General features: G+C 38.9%; 2 protein-coding genes across 2 annotated transcripts; both read right to left on the reverse strand.

Annotated features, from left to right (window-relative positions):
• Positions 1-7,351: 7,351 nt before the first annotated feature.
• On the reverse strand, positions 7,352-11,186 carry LOC119985592. Its single transcript, XM_038829884.1, has 8 exons — positions 10,779-11,186; positions 10,426-10,567; positions 10,067-10,158; positions 9,774-9,888; positions 8,789-8,988; positions 8,266-8,496; positions 7,777-8,036; positions 7,352-7,685 (listed from the first exon to the last, which is right to left on the reverse strand). The coding sequence occupies exons 1-8, from the start codon at positions 11,073-11,075 to the stop codon at positions 7,535-7,537; spliced, it is 1,488 nt and encodes a 495-aa protein (XP_038685812.1). The 5' UTR covers positions 11,076-11,186; the 3' UTR covers positions 7,352-7,534.
• Positions 11,187-12,154: 968 nt separating this feature from the next.
• Positions 12,155-13,516, reverse strand: LOC119985062. The gene is made up of 4 exons (XM_038829223.1): positions 13,358-13,516; positions 13,122-13,266; positions 12,785-12,966; positions 12,155-12,687 (listed from the first exon to the last, which is right to left on the reverse strand). The coding sequence occupies exons 1-4, from the start codon at positions 13,431-13,433 to the stop codon at positions 12,506-12,508; spliced, it is 585 nt and encodes a 194-aa protein (XP_038685151.1). The 5' UTR covers positions 13,434-13,516; the 3' UTR covers positions 12,155-12,505.
• Positions 13,517-21,442: the final 7,926 nt, after the last annotated feature.

Here is a 21,442-nt window from a genome sequence, read left to right on the forward strand (position 1 = left end):
CATGGACAGTTCTTCCAACTTTTGAATTATTCCTCTAACCAAGCTTATTCTTTACTCTCACAGACAACTGGAAATAGCGATGACAGGATGAAAAGGGTGTTGAGACCTAAAGTCCTGCTCTTAAGGCAGGGAAAAGAGGATCCAACCACTGGACCAGAGATGATTCTTTACTTCCATTCTCTTCATTGCAAATTAAATGGCCAAAGCTTACCCTCAAAAGCAGTAGTGCCTTATTAGTGTTTGCTGAACACATTTTAACATTTTAACATTAAATGGCCAAAGCTTACCCTCAAAAACAGTAAATGACTTTCTAGAAGAGTAAACTAGGGAGTTCATTAAACCTTATATAGAGACACTAGAGCAAAGTCATTATAGAACAAAAGAGGCTATTATTCCTAACGATTCTTTGGATGAATGTGATCTAGTGAACCATTTTGTATTTAGAATCTGATGATTAAAAATTTTAAAATCCAATTCTTTATTTGGTGTTCTTTGTATGGAAAATAAAATTCTTTTTACTGAAGTGCCGGTTGAGTTGGAGAACTCTGAGGAATGACCTCTTAATCGAATCAAGGTTTTGGAAAATGAATGTTGGGGTTCAAGAGAGTGCACATTTTTGGATTGACCATGATATGGATATCTGAATGATTGATGGGACCAATCACGAACAAGATTGGTGATATGGGACTGCTGGAATCTCTTGATCTTTCAAGCAACAAGCTTACAGTTACAGGCAGAATTCCCGCAATCATGTCGGGCTTGTATTTTCTGAACCAAAATGATATATGTCCATAATTTTTACATTCATAAACTTACATAATCTATGTGGCAATCAAAAAATGCATGCCACATAGATTAAAAAAACATAAACAAACTTAATTAAATAAGTCACATAGGCATGCCACATGTTTATGTAAGTTTATGGATACTTATTTTATGGATGTCTGATAAGAACCGATTAGTCTCCAATAGATATATTCACAAATACTAGCAGGAAAATTAACACAGCAACCAGATTTCACTGTAATACTCACTAGATCTATTACAACTTGCTAAAGAAACGACAAATCACGCTAACAAAGATAGTAGCAACTTCGAGGGTGCTAAGGCCTCCAAAACACACTTCTCCGTAATTGTCTTCCCCCTCTTCCGAATGATCCCTCCCAACATAAACCCTATCCCCCTTCATTCAGACCCTTCGATCACATAACAAAGAGTGGTTCAGATCGGTTCCCTCGAATCCAGCACTTCTCCAACTCTGGGCTTGGGCTTCTTTCTTTCATACTGAATAGATATGGACCTGCGTTTATCAATACTCCCCCCTAGAGCTTTAACCTTGTCCCCAAGGTTAAAATCTGGAAACTGTTCTTCAATATCAACCACTGCCTCCCAAGAACTCTCATAGTCTGGTAACTCATGCCAACGGATTAACACTTCCTGCTGCCCATTCATTAACTGGCGCACATCCAGCACCTTGGCAGGAGTCACCAACAGTTCCAAATCGGAATTGATACCTGCCGGTAAAGGTTGGCTATCCACAGTATCCGACAAACATAATTTCAACTGTGAGACATGAAACACTGGATGAATGAGTGATCCCGGAGGCAACTCGAAACGATAAGCAACTGCTCCAATTTTTTCAACTATTGGGTAAGGCCCATAAAATCGAGCACTCAATTTCTGGTAGGGACGCCGAGCCAAAGACTTGAACTTATATGGCTGCATTTTAAGAAAAACTCTATCACCTACTTGGAAATTCACCTCTCGCCTCTTCTTGTTGGCATGTTGCCGCATCCTAAGTTGGGCTTTGGACAAAATTTCTTTAAGATCCTCCAAAGCAGAATTTCTTGCCCTAAGGAGAACATTCAAATCCTCTATGACAGCCCCATCATCCACAAATTTCAGCAATGTTGGAGGTGGCCTCCCATATAAAGCCTGAAAAGGTGTCATGCCAATGGTGCAATGATAGGTAGTATTATACCAATACTCAGCCCATGCCAACCATTTAATCCATTGCTGCGGTCGTGCACTCACAAAGCATCGTAAATATTCTTCCAAACATCTATTCACAACTTCGGTTTGGCCATCGATCTCCGGATGATAAAAGGAAGAAAAATGCAATTGGGTGCCGGACAAGGAGAAAAGTTCCTTCCAGAAATTGCTGAGAAACACGCGATCTCGGTCTGAAACAATTGACTTGGGAAACCCATGTAAACGAACAATTTCTGTCACAAATAATTCAGCTACCTCCTTCGCCCCAAAAGGATGCCCTAGGAGAAGAAAATGAGCATATTTGGTCAAGTGATCCACCACTACCATGATCGTATCTTTTCCTTTGACGCGAGGCAAACCTCCAACAAAATCCATAGAAATATCCTCCCAAACAGCGTTGGGGATAGGTAAAGGTTGCAATAACCCTTGCGGTTGCAAGGTGGAATATTTGTGTCGCTGACATATTTCACATTTCGCGACAAAATCTTTGACAGTTGTCCGCATACCCTGCCAATAAACAATGTAAGAGAGCCTCTTAAGAGTCCGAAAATAGCCCGAATGACCTCCTTGAGGGGTGGAGTGAAATTCCCGTAGAAGAACTGGAATTCGAGGAGAGGCACGAGGTAACACCAGCCTGCCATGATGCATCAAACACCCTCCTTTGAGTAAATAAGGTGGCCTACTAGTAGGATCTAACAACAGAGATTGCACAATGTCGTTGAGCATCGGATCAGTCAACACCTCCTCATTTAAATCTTCAAAATCTGCATAAATAGGAGATGAAATTGCAGAAAAAGTCAAAGGCTGTAGCGGCTGGTTTTCCTCGCCAGAATGAATATTTTGAGACGTTGGCAGTGAACTAACGGCTGGTTGCCAAGAATCTCCTTCTGCCAAAGGCAATTTCTCCTTCCGCGACAATGCATCCGCTGCTTTGTTCTCCAAACCAGGTTTATATTGTATCTCGAAGTCAAAGCCCATGAGCTTGGTAATCCATTTGTGTTGGCCTTCTAACAACAAGCGTTGTTCCATGAGGAAACGTAGACTCCGTTGATCAGTGCGGACTATGAATTTTCTACCCAATAGATAATGCCGCCATTTGTTGGTGGCAAAAACAATAGCCATGAGTTCCCTCTCATAAACAGATTTTGCTTGAGCTCTAGTAGATAAATGCTGACTGAGAAAAGCGATGGGATGCCCCTCTTGCATTAATACTGCCCCCAAACCAATCCCACTTGCATCAGTTTCTATGATGAATTGTTTTGAAAAATCCGGAAGAGCCAAAACAGGAACAGTGACCATGGCTTCTTTCAGCTGCTCAAAAGCAGCTTGAGCTTCAGCATGCCACCTAAAGGAATTTTTCTTTAACAAGGCTGTGAGAGGGGCTGCGATTTTCCCATAGTTACGAACAAATCGGCGATAATAACCCGTCAACCCCAAGAACCCTCGCAAGGACTTCACCGATTGAGGGGGAGGCCAATCCTGCATGTGTTGGATCTTTGCAGGGTCAGCCGCAACACCTTGAGCTGAAATCACATGGCCCAAGTACTCAACATGATGTTGAAGAAATGCACACTTTTTCCTGTTCACATAGAGCTGCTGTTGAGAGAGGATGTTGAATGCTTCCGTCAAGTGTTGAAAGTGAGAGGAGAGATCCCTGCTGAAAATCAAAATGTCATCAAAAAATACTAGAATGAATTTCCGAAGAAAAGGATGAAAGATATCATTCATGAGAGCTTGGAAAGTAGATGGCGCATTTGTTAAACCGAACGGCATCACCAGGAATTCATAATGCCCTTCATGGGTCCGAAAGGCTGTTTTCTCCGTGTCTTCACTTCGAACCCGAATTTGGTGATATCCAGATTTGAGATCTAATTTGGAAAAAATAGTAGCACCATGGAGCTCGTCTAATAGCTCATCAATTACTGGAATGGGAAATTTATTTGGGATGGTAAGTTTGTTGAGAGCTCTATAGTCGATGCACATACGCCACCCACCATCCTTCTTCTTGACGAGAATTACCGGACTGGAATAAGGACTGGTGCTTGGTGTAATGATCCCCGCTGCTAACATCTCCTTCACAATCTTCTCAATCTCGTTCTTTTGATAATAAGGATATCGGTAAGGTCGAATATGAGGCGGTGATGCACCTTCTTGCAACCGAATAGCATGGTCTTGCTTGCGCTCAATAGGCAACCCTGTTGGGGCTTCAAAAACAGTCTGAAAGTTGTGCAAAATATCCTCTAAAATACGGTTGCTTGGTTCAGCCTCAACAACCAAAGAATGGACTGTCAAATGAGACAAAGAACTCAAACCAAACTCTACTAAATAACCCACATCATCCTCCTTCAACCATTTGAATAGCTGTTTGAGAGACACTATGTTTTTAGATAGAGAGGGGTCACCCACCCATGACACCTGTTGATCACCGAGAGTGAAAGACATGGTGAGATGAGAATAATTGGTGGAGACATCCCCTAACTTTTGTAACCAAGTAACTCCTAAAATAAGATCAGAACTTCCCAAGTCAAGAACATGGAAGGACTCACACATTTCCAACCCCTGGACAGAGAACTGGACGTCACGGCAGACCCTTGCCCGTCCACAAACACCCCATTACCAACTTGCACTGAAAAACGAGATGTGGAATCCACCGGTAATTTTAATAATTTCACGACATCCGCGGAGATAAAATTATGGGAAGCTCCATTATCCACCATGATAATTATCTCGACACCGTCAAGACTGCCACGAATTTTGAAAGTACTCGGCCGTGTGTAAATTCCCACTATAGATTGTAGAGAGAGTTCCATATTGGTCAATTTGCCCGAGTCCTCCTGTCCTTGGTCGTCCCCAGGGACACTCTCCGAGGCATCCACAAATTCGTCCTCATCTTCAGTCACTATTAACAAGCTAAGGTTCCGCTGGTTAGCTTGTTTGCATTGATGTCCCGGCCTATATTTTTCGTCACATCGGAAACAAAGACCTTGATCCCGGCGACGCTGGACATCTTGATCAGATAAATGACGGAAACTATCCTTTCTCAAGGTAAATTCCCCTGATCGAGAAGATGCGATACTGGATGGGGGACGAGATCCAACCGAACGGCGAATGTCCGGTGGCCTAGAGAGGCTGCTGGGAAATGGAGGAGAGGATTTGTATGCTGGTGTCAGAGAAGTGGACAACACTGGTGGTTTAGAGCTAGGATCCAACACCCACATTCGTTTCTCGATGCGCTGAGAGAGATCCATGAGGTCATATAAAGTGAGAGGTTGGCGTTCCACCAATTCAGCCCGAATAGGATCTTTCACACCATTCAAAAATAATCCATACAACATTTCATCGCTAACATCAGGTACTGTGGCTGCCTTGCGTTCAAACCGATCTCGAAAATCAGCAATGGTTGTTTCCTGGCGTAATGCAGCAAGTTCAGCATGTTTGCTGGTGACATCCGTAGAGGCATATCTGATAGCAACCTCAGATTTAAAAACCTGCCAAGTAGTGAGGGGACGACGAGCCTCCATCCATTGATACCACCCCAAAGCACGGCCCTCCAAACACACAATCGCAACCGCCAATTTGTCGTCATCAGGGACTGCGTTCACAGTGAAATAACGCTCCAAACGAAATAGCCAACCCGAAACATCATCGCCGGAAAAAATGGGAAGTTCCAGCCGGCGACGTGTAAAATCCCAATCTGAAAAAGAGGACCCAAAAGACCCTGTGGTGCGCGTACAAGTAGCAGGATCTGGGGAGGGCAAGTCGAAAACAGCACGAGAACTCATCGCTACAGACGCCGGAACCTCTGGGTCTTTACCGCGGTCAGGAAGAATGCGGGCATTCCGCGGAAGAGATAATTCACGTAGACAGGCTTGGAGCTCAGATAAACAGCCTTCGATCTTGTCCATCTTTGACAAGGTGCCCTCAATATTGTCCAGCTTAGTCTGGAAGGAGCCCAGGCTAGCCGAAATATGGCCGACCTCTGTTTGAAGGGAGGCCACATCGCGTTCCAACTCAGTGGCGCGATTCTCCAGAGCGTCTGTTTTAGTAACCATAGCAGAACAACGGGGAAGCAGGAGTGATGGCTTCGATACCTTGATAAGAACCGATTAGTCTCCAATAGATATATTCACAAATACTAGCAGGAAAATTAACACAGCAACCAGATTTCACTGTAATACTCACTAGATCTATTACAACTTGCTAAAGAAACGACAAATCACGCTAACAAAGATAGTAGCAACTTCGAGGGTGCTAAGGCCTCCAAAACACACTTCTCCGTAATTGTCTTCCCCCTCTTCCGAATGATCCCTCCCAACATAAACCCTATCCCCCTTCATTCAGACCCTTCGATCACATAACAAAGAGTGGTTCAGATCGGTTCCCTCGAATCCAGCACTTCTCCAACTCTGGGCTTGGGCTTCTTTCTTTCATACTGAATAGATATGGGCCTGCGTTTATCAATGTCTAATGCTTCCGTTTTCTGAGTCACTTGGATCTGTCTTATAATAATCTGTCTGGATAAATTCCATTTAGCACTCAACTCCAGAGCCTTGATGCTTCTGGTTATTGTCGGCAATGCACCCTGTGGACTTCCACTTGAAATAAATTGCAGCATGAGCAGAATCCCGCGATACACTGGCAGACACAGGAAATGAAAAAGAAGGTGGTGGTGGAGTTGAAGTTGATGTTGGTGTGTTTTATCTGAGCATGGTGATTGGATTTGTTTTTGCTTTCATTAGCTTTTGTGGTTGTACGACAATTCCTGGAGATATGCCTACTTTCAGTTTTTGGATCATATATGGCTCACAGTCCGTGTTGGTTTCCTTGCTTGTCTCTAGATGTTGGGCAGTTGTGAAATCTGTGCTTCAGTCTCTTTTTATTCCAATTCTGGAAAAGGGTAGGGAGGGTTGGTATTCCAGTTACCATTGAATGGGAATAATATCATTGTTCATCAAGTTTAATTAATTAAAGTTCTATCAGTTCGGTTGTGGAGGAGTAAGAAAGGTTTTTGAATAAATTTCATGGCATAAAATATGAACATGGCCATAGCACAATTTACCACTTGACAATAACATAGTTGGTTCTCTCACTATTAGACGCGTGCAATAACCTAATTGGTTATCTCGCTATTAGACATGTGTAACAGTGCAAGCAATGACATTGGGGATTCGCTGGGGTATTTCCCAGTGGAACCCGTACCGCGGGCTTGCCCCACTGGTGAGGCTTATGCGCATGGACTTCTGCTCAGTCTTACCTGTTGCCAGGGTGGTGCGCGTTAGTTTGACCGCCCGAGTTTAGGCCCACTCAGCTATCCGAAGGGCATGCCGGATCGGATTGTTCTTGGTTAAAAAAAAAGACATGTAGAGAAGTATATGGATAATATTACATCGAATTAAACTACATTGTTTAGTACAACAAAAAAAAACACCATTCAATCAGAGCAATTTGAAAAAAGGGGGAGATACAAAAAATAAATAAACCATTCTCACATATGTAATTGTAAAGCAATGCAGGATACCCAGCCTAGGCACAACTTCCACGCCTAAAGTGCTCTACCCTTTACAATGTCAATGCTCATCTCACTTGGATCCGTGGCTTGCAATTCGACTTGAATCCCATCCAGTTCCCTCTTGAACCTATCTTTGGAGCTCGCATACACCATCTTACTTCTCACCTTTGCTGTATCAGGTGACCTGCAAACGCTCGAGAAAAATTACGACGATGCATAGATTATATGGAGACTGTTTTCGGGATTTGAACCTGAAGAAAAATTGTTTTATTTACCATGCAATGAAGAAGATTTTGCTCTTCTGGCAATTCTCAGCAGTGATGAAATCAAAATCAAAAACAGCGTAGCGGCACTCATCGGCAGGTAGAGATCCTGTGAAAGCCTCGTAACTTTCATCGGGGCTACCGAGTTTCTCTATCACCACTTGTTGCGCCTCGATCTTGAAGATAATATACCGGAAATTCCTCTTTGCTTTTAGCTCCAAGAACCTCAGCTTACAGTCGTCGTGCACAGCCATTCCAGATGCCGCGTTCGCCTACTCACAAAATCAATTTTGATTTTCATATCAAATGGAGTTGCTTCAAGCAATTCATTCCCAACAGTTTCTTACAATATCAAAGCACAAAACCAGACATGTAATCTTATATATGAAACTTAACATTGAAATACGATCATTAACATAATCTGCATCATCGAGTCCTTGTCCGAAACTAAAATCATACCGACAAGAATATTGAAAATGAAAGAACAAGAGAGATGCATACCATGTTGTTCTGTGATAAGAGAGATGACCTTGTGTGAGAGAAAAGAAGGGAAAAAAAAATGAAAGACAGAAATGGGATGCAGGAGAGATAACAGAGATCCTCAATTTTGGGAAGGGATATTGAAGGTGAGAGAAGTGCGATGAATAAGAGAATTTTGAGGACCAAAACTAGGGCTGACAATTTTCTATGCTTCCAAGGCTCATCATGTCCACCACAACAGTTTCCCACTATTTTATCAAATTAGAAGGAAAAAAAAAACAGTTAAAACTGTTTAATTAAATATAAAAACTCAATTGACAAGAAATATTATAGGCAAAATTGGGACTGGTGACCCTTCTCACATTACATTAATTATATCAATCCAAATAAATCCATAATGAAATTAAAAAAAAAAAAAAAAAAAAAGATTACCCCAACCTTGTGAGATTTTCCATCATCAAAATGGGAAAGAGAGAATTTCCTGTGGCAAAACATACTCTCAAATGAGCACCAATCTTACAAGTTACATCAGATGACAATTCTAACCAACAAAATTCACTACTTTCGGCCCCTTTATCTTCTTTGATTTTGTATTAACATCTCCCAAATCGGAACTCGGAACATCTGCCGATTCTGAAGCCTTCTCTTTGTTACCACCAGTTGTTCCAACGGTCAGAAAGTCATCCTCAAGATCATCCCCACTTACAAACTTTGTCACTTTTGGCCGTCCTCCATATTCAGTCACTGAAATCAGCAGAAAGATAATACGAAAGTAAATCATCACATGGTATTCAGCAGAAGGAAAGCATGGAGCTTCCAGAAAAACTCATAGTAGTTGAAAACCGTTTGTAAGCCTAAAGTTTAATACAGGCAAATATTTTTTAGCAACAGTAAGGGAACGAAGATCTTACTATATCTCTTAACCCTGTGAGAAGGTTTTTTTTTATTCAATGATCGAATGTTCAAGTGCTCTGGTTCCACCACACAAGCGAAAATGATTTTTTTCATCTTGCCTAACAAATCTGTCAACTTTTCAAAACTTGTCAAGATACATCAGACCATTGGGCATTAACTAGGGAAACCACACGTAAACCAAAATGAACACATCTTCTCCCCAGAAGTTTTGTACTGCTGACCAGTCTTCCAATCTCATCCGCGGAGCCATCCTTTTATATGTGAACCTTCTTATCTATTCAAAATGCATAAAATATATAGCAATCAATCAGCACCTGGCGGGAAGACCAGTGCATAGTTTTTTCGGGGGATCTAGTTGAAAGACTGGATAGTGGCCTCATGAATGGAGAGAATTAGAGGTTATTGGAGAACAAAACTCATCTCTCATGTTAGTTAGCACCAAGGTGGATGATTGGAACGAGGAGATGGATGCAATCTAAAGAAGTACAGACTACAGATATTTAGGTCCTAAATCTTCTTACGTGAAACTTTTCATCAATTAAAATGCAATAACTTTTACATCCCAAATAGTGGATAAACTAGAATACAGGTAGTAAATAACTTGGTCAACTTACATGAATTATAATTCCCATAGTTCCCCTTATAAGCAGCAGCAGAATCTCTGCTCCCTTTATTAGGACAATCTCTGGCCAGATGTGTTATGCCGCCACATATCTTACAGCAACCACCCTAGAGAAAATACAACTTTCACCATGTCAGATCCCCCATAGAAACGAAACACAAGAAAAAGCAACAATATTTCAAACACGTAGCTGCACACACTTCCCCTGTCCCCGAGAATAATAATATAATACAATAAATTGAAGTGAATCAAAAACAAAGATAAAAACTAAAATTTAATATATACCTTTGGATAGATTCCATGGGTGTTACGAGGACAATTCTTGCTCAAGTGTCCACGTTCATTACAAATAAAGCAGCTGGCAAACTTAGTTCCCCCTACATAACCCAAAAATAAATGTTCAGAGAAAAAAAACAAGAAAAGCATGATTCATTACAATGAATGAGGGAGTGCTCGAGCCAAACGGATAACTCCATACGACCAAAAAATGTTTCTAAATCATCAAGGGCTGCATTTCAATTCTTCATTCCATCCACCGACAAGAAATCAATTAAATTATCTTGAGTGCCGAAAGAAACTAAGCACATGATACGCTCCAATACAGCACTATCTACATTGAAACAGTGTACTCTAAAATAGTTTACCATCTTGAAGGGGTTGAGGGCATTTTGCAAGAGAGTGCCCACTTTCCCCACAATTATAACACAACAAGTTGTCCACAGCATCGTCACTCTTGTTCGGGCAATTTTTCAAACTATGTCCGCGTCTTCGACAAACTAAACATATCTGCAGCAACAAAAAAATACACACATTAGCTCCAACAAGAATTGAATCTACATAAGAGCTCCTATACTTCAATTCCACAACTTTTTAGATTCTTCAGTCAATTCATACCCTCCTAAAGGGGAGAAAGATCAAAATTTAACTGAAAATTAAATAAAGCGCCCATTGGACAACTCAACATGGAGTGGAAATTTCTATTGAGATAAAAGCAAACCTTATTCTTCTCCCACTCGGCCTTTTTAGGACAAAGTTTGGCAATATGGTCCTGGGCTTTACATATGAAGCAACTATCACCAGGTTTCATGCCGGGGACTCTAAGTGGGTGTTTTCCAAATCCTCTTTTGATGGGTTTGTTTGGGTCTTTGGATACTGCCTTCTTGCGCTTGAACTTGCTCTCTTTTTTCTTCTTCTTGCTTGGGTCTTTGGGCGGCGTGGGCTCTGGTTTCGGAAACAAATCCGGATGCTCCTCTCTGTATCGCTTGCGAGCCTGTCTCTGCTTCTGGCTCACCATCTCGCCGGGAACCTAACCTATGAACAATTTGTTGATTAGACTGCACTGAAGCAAGAGATCGAAGGGTTTAAGGGTTTGTGGAGAACCGCGTTTGGCTCCGTTTTGGGAAATCGAATCGATTTTGTGTACTTGTGGCCCTACTTACCCTTTTCCTTTACATTTATATTTTTGAAAAAGTTTTTTATTTTGTAATTAGCTAATTAATTTTGTATTTCTTCTTAAAGACAATTTCTAGCTAATTAATACTAACTCGTCTCTATGTAAAAATGAAAATTTTCATCGCATTACTAATACAAAATTTTTGATGTCTCTCCTTTGTTTCTATCTACATTTTCAAAATAAGTTTTTTAAATAAGATGAGGAGGACGAGCCTCTCTCGTCTCCTTTTTCCTCCCCAAATGTAGATTTATTCTCATATCTTTTTTTTGTGATGAATAAAGTTATGATCTAGGTTTTCTTCACTTAAAATCTAGATTTCATCTACTTTCGTAACATTAGGTTTAATGTTTGCTCTCATGAAATGCAATGCTAGGAATTCAATCCCTTTTTAAAAAAAAATTTAATTTTCATCAATTTCGTTATCAAAAAAGAGGTTTTCTTTTTTTGGGTTCTAAAAAACATGATTTCGAAAGAACGGAAGCATCCATGAATTTCACTCGAAATCTTAGCTATGAATTACTCTTTCATCATGACCAAAATTCCAAATGCAATGTTAAAAAAAAAAAAGCAATTCCAAAAGCAATATTGTTTTCAATCTTGGTTTGTTATGGGCCCCAGTAACATCATCGTACTTTGGGCCAACAAGACAGCCCATCAGTCTGTGAATATAACTTGGGCCACACTGCAATATTGATTTCAGCAGGCTTGCGCATTAGTTTAGGCCCAAATTACATGAACATATCCTGGGCCAAGAAGGCAAGAACGCGGCCTCTCATTATGCTGATTGTCAGATTTGAAATTTATTTTTGAGGACTCTGGAGTAGCTTTCAAAATAACAAAAATAAGCTTGGCAATGGCATCAATCATATTCTTTTTTTTTAATATTTTTATGATGATAATTGACTTTGCTGGGACTTGGGTCATCTAAATAAAGCTATTTTTGTTTTATTTCTGGTATCATACTACACGCAAATGACAGGAGTATATATATTTATATAGGCCACAGCCACAACATTTGGTAAGATAAAAATAAAAAAAGATGCAAAATCTTCCTAATCAGTAATCACACTGGAGCAACACATTATTAATTGGACCAGAGACACACGTCCAAGCCCATGGCCTTCATGCATAAAGCACTCAAGCCCGGCCCATAAATCGGTGCCACTTCCTTATTATATATGCTTACAAATTCTATAGATAGTCCTACTCACACACACACGCACACGCACACGCACATGTTTCTTTCTTTTTGCCTTCCCCAGCAAGAATTACTAATAAGGCGCCAGCGCCGGAGCAACCGTGTACTTCTCAGTGTAAATAGGTCCTGGAGCAGTCGTGAACTTTCCATGGTGGATTGGTCCCGGCGCAACGTGACCGGAGCTTTGGATTTCGACCATTCCTCTACGCACATTTCCTCCTTGTTGTGCCTCGCATAATTTTGGAAGGAACACACCTACCACGACAATCAATATCAAATTAGAAGTGTTGAGAATTTCGCTTATTTGGTCATAAATCTGAATATAGATTTTGGATGTAAAGATTGCAAGTACCTTCTCCAGCAGCAAGGTTGAAGTAGAGATCAACAACGTTAGGGCAGCTGTCATAGCACTGTGGGGAGCATAGCTTTTGTGTGAAGCGAGATTCGAGCAGAGAGTCCGATGAGATTCCGAGTACTTTTCGGTCAAGACCACATGCTTTAAGGCACTGGTCAGTCTCAATCCAATTCCTTAACCTGTCAGTAGGGGTGTTAAAAAAATTTTGGTAGAAATTGAATCGTCCGATTGATAGATTATTTTAAATAACCGAAAAAACCCGCCAATAATTGACTGATTAATGTTAATTTATGTTTAAAAAAAAACGACATTAACCGACTATTTATACCCATACCTGTCAGCCTCGATTTCTGATGTGCGGCATGTGTATGCCTCCTCTCCGCTCCTCTTCACTTGCTTCTCCAGCACGCACCTCTTGCCCGTAGACGATATCGCGTAAGCGCATGTGTCTTGGTCTAGATTCTCACATGTTATTTCTCCTGCAAAATCCAACAATCCAAATGAAGAATGTTAATTATTAATCTTCAATTGGTAATAAAAATGGCATTGAGGTTTCAGTATTACAATTACCTAGAGTGCCCTGGACACAAAGGAGAAGTGCAAGAGCCAGGATGGCGAGGGCCTTCAAACCAAAATCAGAAGCCATGGGGACAAGTTGTAGTGAAGAAGAGGAGAGTTAGTTGTGATTTACAAGGAATGTAGTTGTGGAGATTCATGTATGTGCAGGGGGGCTATTTATAGTTGCTTCAATACGCAGAGAGTATTGAGAAGAGTAGGAACTTTCAATGGGAAAATGGACAGGAACCATACTTTGGACTGAATTGAAACAAGTCAGTCATTGGAACAAATTGACCGCTTGAAAGTTGAAAGGAGCGTGGCCGGGGGCTTATGTTTACAGGATCAAAGTGTGTTTACCAGTCAAACACGTGCCACTATCAATGGCGAGGGTATGGCGCCTTCTGTTGCATCATGTATGCCACATCATCTCAAACACATCAATAAATATTGCCCGCACGAATTTGTTCTATACTTCTATTAGAAGACCGTCTCCATAGTACATAGGTACGGAAAATGATTTGTTGTGTGAGAGTCGTTAAGAGTCCCACATCGAAAAGATATGGATTCCTATCTAACTTATAAGTGGTGCTCAACCCTCAAACATTTTAGTGTCAAACACTCTAAGGTCTTTTTAGAGACAAAACCTATATAGACCTTTGACCCAATGTGAGACAATACCTAAAGTGTTGTTGGACCTATTTTTATACCACTCGATTGGGTTATATCAATCCGACGTGATTTCATAATACAATGGTGTAGAATAATGATCGACTTTTCTACCCCGTCATTCACGGAGCAAATTTGAAACTGATCTTTTGTCTCAACTTAAGACGACGGGCTGGTAGTTTGTTATACTAGCCGACCTGACTTTTGTTTGGATTTTTGAAAATTCCAAACTTTGGCAGCTCCCATGAAAATGGAGAGAAAGTTGGAGATCATGTCCTTAATTTAAATAATAAAAAAAAAAGCGCTATATATTTCTCTCTCTACTATGGTTCGGGCTAAACAAATCTCCCTACTTTGTGTATGGCTTGCATTAATAAAGTTACTGCAGGCCTCCTTAATCCCCAAATTCAGATTAGTTATAAGTATCAAGTTAGGAGTGTCAAAATTGTGTCCGGTTCGGATGACTAAATTTATCCGACCTAAATTAAATTAAGTTTGAATATATGTTATATGTCTGAAATTCGGATTTAAACATAAAGTTTTTATCCGATTTAAAATCATGTCAAAGCCCAAACACAGAAATTTTATTTGATTTACTTATTCGAACCCTGACCTAGATTAGGTTATTATCCAATTTATTTGTTTGAATTTAAACCAATACAGGTTAGAATCTAGATATATAAATATTTTGTAAACACGTGCTTTTGTCCAACCTAAAACACTCTCGACACCGATTTTTTCCCATCCCTATATCAAATTACGTGCTCGTAGAATGTGACAAATCATTGGACCAAAGTAATAAAGAAGGGAAAAAAAAAACAAACAAATAATAGTTTGGAATCTATTTTGTAAGTAATTGTGGTCAAGTTTTTGTCTTGATAGCTTGTGCGTATACCCAAGTCTAAAATATCTCGGGGCTGCACCATCGGGTATTGGGCTCCGTGCATAAAGGCCGTTTGAGAAACGTTTCAGGCTTTCAGCCCATTTCATGTTTATTGTGCTGCCTTGGATGTGACCCAGACTGGTACTCGACGTCAGAGGCCCAACAAAGTTTAATTGGTCCTCTGGATAACATACATAGAGTCGATGTCTTTGTTTGATTTCTATTTTTAATTTCTTTTATTGCTGTTGAGAAAGCGAAAGAGCTAGCTAGCTCTAGGGCTGTTATTGGTATGGTAAATTATCCATTGGTATACCATTACCGATCAATTGGTTACCGAAAATAACAGAAGATTGGTATACCGTTACCAATTGTTCGGTACGGTAAATTTACCGATGATTTCGGTAACGGTAACGGTAAGCAAAGTTCAAAACCGGTAAATTTCCCGATTACCGACATATATATTAAATATATATTAATATTATTTTTAGTTTTAGTTTTATTTAATTATGACCATTAGATTGATCTAATTTAATCTAGACCATTTATTATTTTTAGGGTTATCATTTATATATCACTCGTAGCAATTTCATTAACTTTAAAGCAGCGTTTGCTACATAACAAAATGCTTTGTTGGTATTGATTACATGCTTTTCTTCTCCATTTCCATTATGGTCTTTTATCTTTATTTATCTTGTTTCTTCTAGCTTTCATGCTATGGAGTTTAAAACACTTCGGATACTAAAAATATTAGAAATTAATGAAATGAAAGATTTTCCGTTATAGATTGTTGGAATAATGTTATGTGAATTCTCCTTTCTTTTTTTCTCCGATTGATAGGTATTTTCTCTTATTCACATGTAGCACAATGATCCTTCTCATTAATCTATTACTTTTATTATTGGTATTGTAGGCAAGATGAAAGTGTTGTACTTTCATACAATGACTATTAAACACAATACTACTTGATGTATTTTTTTTTCTTTCTCTTTTTTAAATAAGTTTAAGAATTGGTAAATTTACCAATTACCGACTTACCATTACCGATCGATCGGTATACCGACCATCGGTATACCGACTCTTCCGGTAACGGTAACGGTAACATTTTTTGAGTTACCGAAAGAATTGGTATGGTAACGGTATTCTGTGTTTGGTAACGGTAACCGTACCAATAACAGCCCTAGCTAGCTCCATTATCTGGGATACGAATCTAATTGATATCTGGTGCAACCGTAAAGGCAAGGAGCGATTCCTCCTTTTTTCCTTGGGGGAGATTCCCATTCAAGAGTGATTGTTGTGTTGTGCAAAAATCAACTTACAGACCATGCACATAAGGGATTGATTAAATCAATAATAAATCCAAGCTAGAACAATTGTAGAGAACTTCAAAGCAGTAAAAAGAACACAAAATTTACATTGTTAGGCCAGAGTCTACTTCGACAGACAATAGAGATCAAGTATTCCACTATTTTCGAGAACATTCTAAGAGGAGAAAACACTTACATGAGACAATCGGAACCCATGAGCTGTTCTCTCGCTCATCTTTGTGATCCCTCACTCCCCCTCTCTCTCTCTATCTATAAAGTATTTCCCTTAATTAATAAGGAGAGATTGAAGTCATAAAAGACAATCGAGATTCCAAGAGCTATTCTCTCGCCTACCTCTTGGTTCCCCTCGCCCTCTCTCAGAGATCTCACTTGTTTCTCTCTAAAACGGTGCTCCTCTCAAGTTTTATGCTAATCTCTAAAACCCTACAAATAAAAACCTATTTATGAAGTCTGTCCATATAACATAACAGATATGCGCCTCCTATCCAGAGACCTTGAGGCATGTCCAGACAAGTCTTACATCCTCGAGCAGTTTGAAGAGTAGGAGGACTCTACTCCAAATGCACACTTGCTTGCTGTCTAGACAGCATAAAGGCCGACTATCCCGACAGCATCACAAATTTGAGCCAAACTCCACATCTTGATGTTCTGCTAGGTTAGGTGTAGTGAGAGCCAAACTCCACATCGTGCACATGTTTAGTGAATACTGATTTAGGTACTGTCTGCTACTGTTTATGATCAAAACATCAAAGAGTGTGACAAAATGCATGCCTCAATCTTTTCATCAAGATCAGATACTTGGAAAATCAAATGAAAATGATCTAAATATAAAATTTCTTATCAGGAAACGAGGCTATCCAAAAGATAAAATGATTCGATTTCAAAATCAAAGTTACACTTTTTTTTTTTGTTACTAAGAATGACATCATACAAACTTTCCTTTTAAACATTCGATATGGAACTAAATTCGGGCACTCAGTCTCGTGCACAGAAGTTTCACACATAATAATAATGTAAAATTACACTATATTGTTATGATAGAGCAAATTTGTTTCAAGGTTGCATACTGATTATGATATGTCAATCTATATCGAACATATGTAGGTAATATGTTGAAGGGATGGAGGAACCACCATTAGGTGTCACAGAAAAATCTCTTTATGGCTGCCTGAATATCAGCTAGATAGCTAGTTATTATCTGTATTCATACTGAATTAGGAAACATATATGTATATACACAAACCAACAACATTACAAGAATCCATATGCTGAGACCAGATTTGACCATCTCTAAAAAGGCTAAACTAGTGCATGGATAATTTGAGAGAGATAATATTGGAAGTAATTAAGTTATTACTTATTGCTAGCAAATATAGCTTATTTCATAACTCTTAATGGGACCCATCTCAAATTATGTATAAGTTTAGAATAAATTGAATTCAAAACTAGGGTTTAAAACATTAAATTATTACAGGCAACACAAATACAATATTTCATTCAAGAAAGTGGCAGGATAATATATGCAAAGCTAATGGAGATGCTAAAGATGATGAAGTGCAATTCTTAGTCATCTTTCCAGCATCTATGGTGTTGATGATATATTTATGCAAACAATCTCTTTTTACAAATAGAATCATGTTTGGATTTGGTGTGTCAATCATATCTTGTGATTTTTTTATAAAAAGGGGGGATTATGCTAACATTATGAAAGAAAAAAGTAATTCATAACCAGCAAGAGTGATAAATATATGCATACATATAATTATCAACCAAAGCAACAAGTATACATGAAAATTTGTAATTGTATGTTCATCAGTTAAATGCAAACACAGTAAAAATATGAAGAAGAAAAAAAAAACAATTTACAGCTTGCTAGGCGCTAGCACATACTAGGCACAAAATATCAAATAAACATCAAAACAAGATGCAATTAATTAATAGTAAAAAAAGTTAATTGTAAATAGATAGTTTACTCAATTACTTGAAATGCGTTTGGATAACATCCTTTAATTTTCGATTGGGCAAAAGCTTTTCATTTTTAAAAAAAAAATTCTGACCTTCTCGAACTCTGTCTGTAACTCACTATGGACTCGGGAAACAACGAGTGTACCTTTGTCTCCAGTGGAAGTAATTGTGCATATATAAAACCATACGCCTGTACCTGTAAAATACGAAATACTATTCTACAAATCTAGATCTTCATTTATTTTCATGGTTAATTAAAGTCGGAGATCGATCTTGCATGCCTGCCCATACCCTCCGATATATATATGATTGAAATTCATATATAAATATAAAAGAGAAGATGTATATATATATATAGGAGATCCATTAAGTAGCTTACCTCAAACGTCAGTTTGATCATTTAGAGCTACTGATGGAAAATTCCAAAGGGATCGCATGATCCAATTGACGAACAAATTAATTTAACATTAATGGATCAATGCGATCCCTTTGGAACTCTCCACCTTGCACTAAGAAGCTAGGCTAACAGTACTCTGCAAATCAATCAAATTCTCGCCTTCAGAACTGCCGGACCAAATGATAATCCAGACAACTTTGTTGATTTTATAGAAGAAGGAGAAGGAGCAGGAGGAGGAGGAGGATGATGAGAAAGGGTTGATTTACTTGTGGCAGCTGTAACACCTTATCATGAGTGCACGCTTTTGCTGTGATTCAAGTTAGGCAGAGTCGTACACACAACTTCTCCTCCTTATCCTTCAGTGTGAAATTACCAACCAACATTGAATTTTCTAAAAGTCTGATTCCGAATAAAGGGCAAAATGGTAATTTTATATACGGGATTATATCTTATTATGGGGTTTTGATTTAATACACAATGTCCAGTGTTGTTGTCAAACACAGCTAATGTTGCTTGGGAGGCAGAGAGCATCCCCATATGTCCATATGAGAAAATGACTTATATTCGCTTTCAATTCTTATCTCTTCTTCTCTTTAGTTAATTATAAAAGCTTTTAATGATATCCTCATAATTTTACATCCCATCAAATGGTGTACCATGTAATGTCGATCGATCCTAGGCCAAAACACGTGAGGTGTACGGTGAATACAGATTGGAAACAATAATGCTTCTTGTGATAGCTACGTTTTACTGCTTCAATTGTTCAAAATAAGGACGTGCTTGCTGTATATGAGGGGCCTGTTTAGGAAACAGTCAAGTCTACCCGGTTAATTTGGTTAATTGTGCAAGTAGTGGTTATATCTCTAGACTTAGGGTGTAAAGAATATCACTCGAGGTAGGGAGTTTGATTTTAAGTCAACGCCACTATTTTCAAGTGGTTTGCAATGAGTCTCTGCCCAATTAGCATGTCAGGCGAGTCAACGTGTTTCTATCCCGGTCTGTGTTTAATTATGCATATACGTAGAGGCAGGGGCGAAGCCATGTAGTCGAGGGTATATGCTCTTGCCTACACTCAATTTTTACAAACCTACCTAGGGGTATTCAAGTAATTTCATAATTTGGCCTATACTCCAAGTGGGAGAGGCATGAATCAGGAGTATACACTTGCAAGGAGTGGTAATACAAGTTGGGGATCTCACTATCGCTCTATAGTGAGTTTGTTTACCACGTATGGACTTGTACTTGACGCGACACATGACAGTGGTAATGATCCACACCATAGAAAGAGAAGTGCGTGACTTAATAGTTGCAATGGAATCTTTTGAATTTGTGTTTAATTTGCTTCTAATGAAATCAATGTTGTCTATCAATGATGAATTGTCCCTTATATTCTGTGATGTTTTTATATTTCACTTTAATTTTGTTATATAATCAATGAGAAATTAATTAATTTTCAATAAATAACCCTAAAAAATTTTTGAAAGCATTGCCCTCTGAATCCTTGCCAACTTTTCGCCACCCACACAAAAATTTCTGACTCTACTTCTAGATATAGGGTGAACGTTGCATGCATGTGCAGTTTTCATGTCAACATTAAAGCATATAGTCTCTCTATTATATAAATGACGGATAGTAGTACTGACATCTCTGTTCACATGTATATATACATGCTCTGATACATATGTCCATGGAAAATCCATACATTATCATCATAAGTATATATGTATGTACGCCATGGTTTTCTGTCATGTGATGTGGTGGGAGTGATGTCGAAATCAACCAATGACCATATAGTATTGGACGCAGGTTACAACCCAAACTGCACCCACGATCTCGTCGCGATGCGCTTTCATCTGTTTGTCCCCTCGATTCGGTACTCGTGGGGTCATTCTGTTCTCCATCTATTCAGACACCATCCACTTCATCAATTACAAGGAATATGTATTGATATTTATAGGCGGACCCATTGTGATTTCATCCCAATGAAATTATGTAAAATATATCGCATGTATTGGACAAAATGTATCAGGCCGTCGATTAATGAGAGGTGGTTTAGTTGACAATCGATTGAGTTAAACATTTGTGTTCAAAGTTCGCTTTCAACCGTAAACATATCTCTTTGCGGTATTTAAAAAAATACCTGGCCCTTGAAAAAATTACATGCTGAAATGATGTTATGATTTAATCAATGGTTGTTCAATTGTTTTACAAACAAATAACTTTATTGGTTAACCAGTCAAATATTGACTGGTTTAAACTGATATGGCAGTTGACCAATGATGTGGAATTTTAAAAAAAAAACATAACAAATTTAAAGCCTATAATATATGCGTTGCAAAGACACCTCTCCTCGTCTCTTTCTTCCTACTTTCCCTAATTCCCCTAATTCTCATCTTATTTTACTTTATTTTCTCACAACTTCTTTAACAATAAAACAAGATAAAAAGCTTCAAAATTGAAAGATTGCGTAGATCTCTGTCATCTTTTTCATCCTCATCTTCTTATTTGTTGGCGAAACTACACTATTTCTTTCTTTTATAAATAAGGCCCACAGAGTAGGTGTGGAGGATCGGACTTATGATATATTGTTCGGACTATGTATTGATGGGGGCAGTTGCCAATTGATTGCATCATTTTAATTTGCCATTAACATGGCCTTGTTGAGACCATTAGGTTGTGGTTTGGTCCGCGGAATCTAGTTTCCCGTGAATAAGAGTTATCATTTTGTCAAGGATTTGTATGTTTGGTTGGCGAAAACCTTAGAAATTTAGGATTCCTCCCAAAAGGAAGTATTGCTCACTTATTTTTAATTAAATACTTATGATGTCATTTTTCAAACACATAATTTCAACAATATTCCA

The sequence above is a fragment of the Tripterygium wilfordii genome, chromosome 19 (genome assembly GCF_013401445.1).
Source record: "Tripterygium wilfordii isolate XIE 37 chromosome 19, ASM1340144v1, whole genome shotgun sequence".
NCBI classification, from domain to species: Eukaryota; Viridiplantae; Streptophyta; class Magnoliopsida; order Celastrales; family Celastraceae; genus Tripterygium; species Tripterygium wilfordii.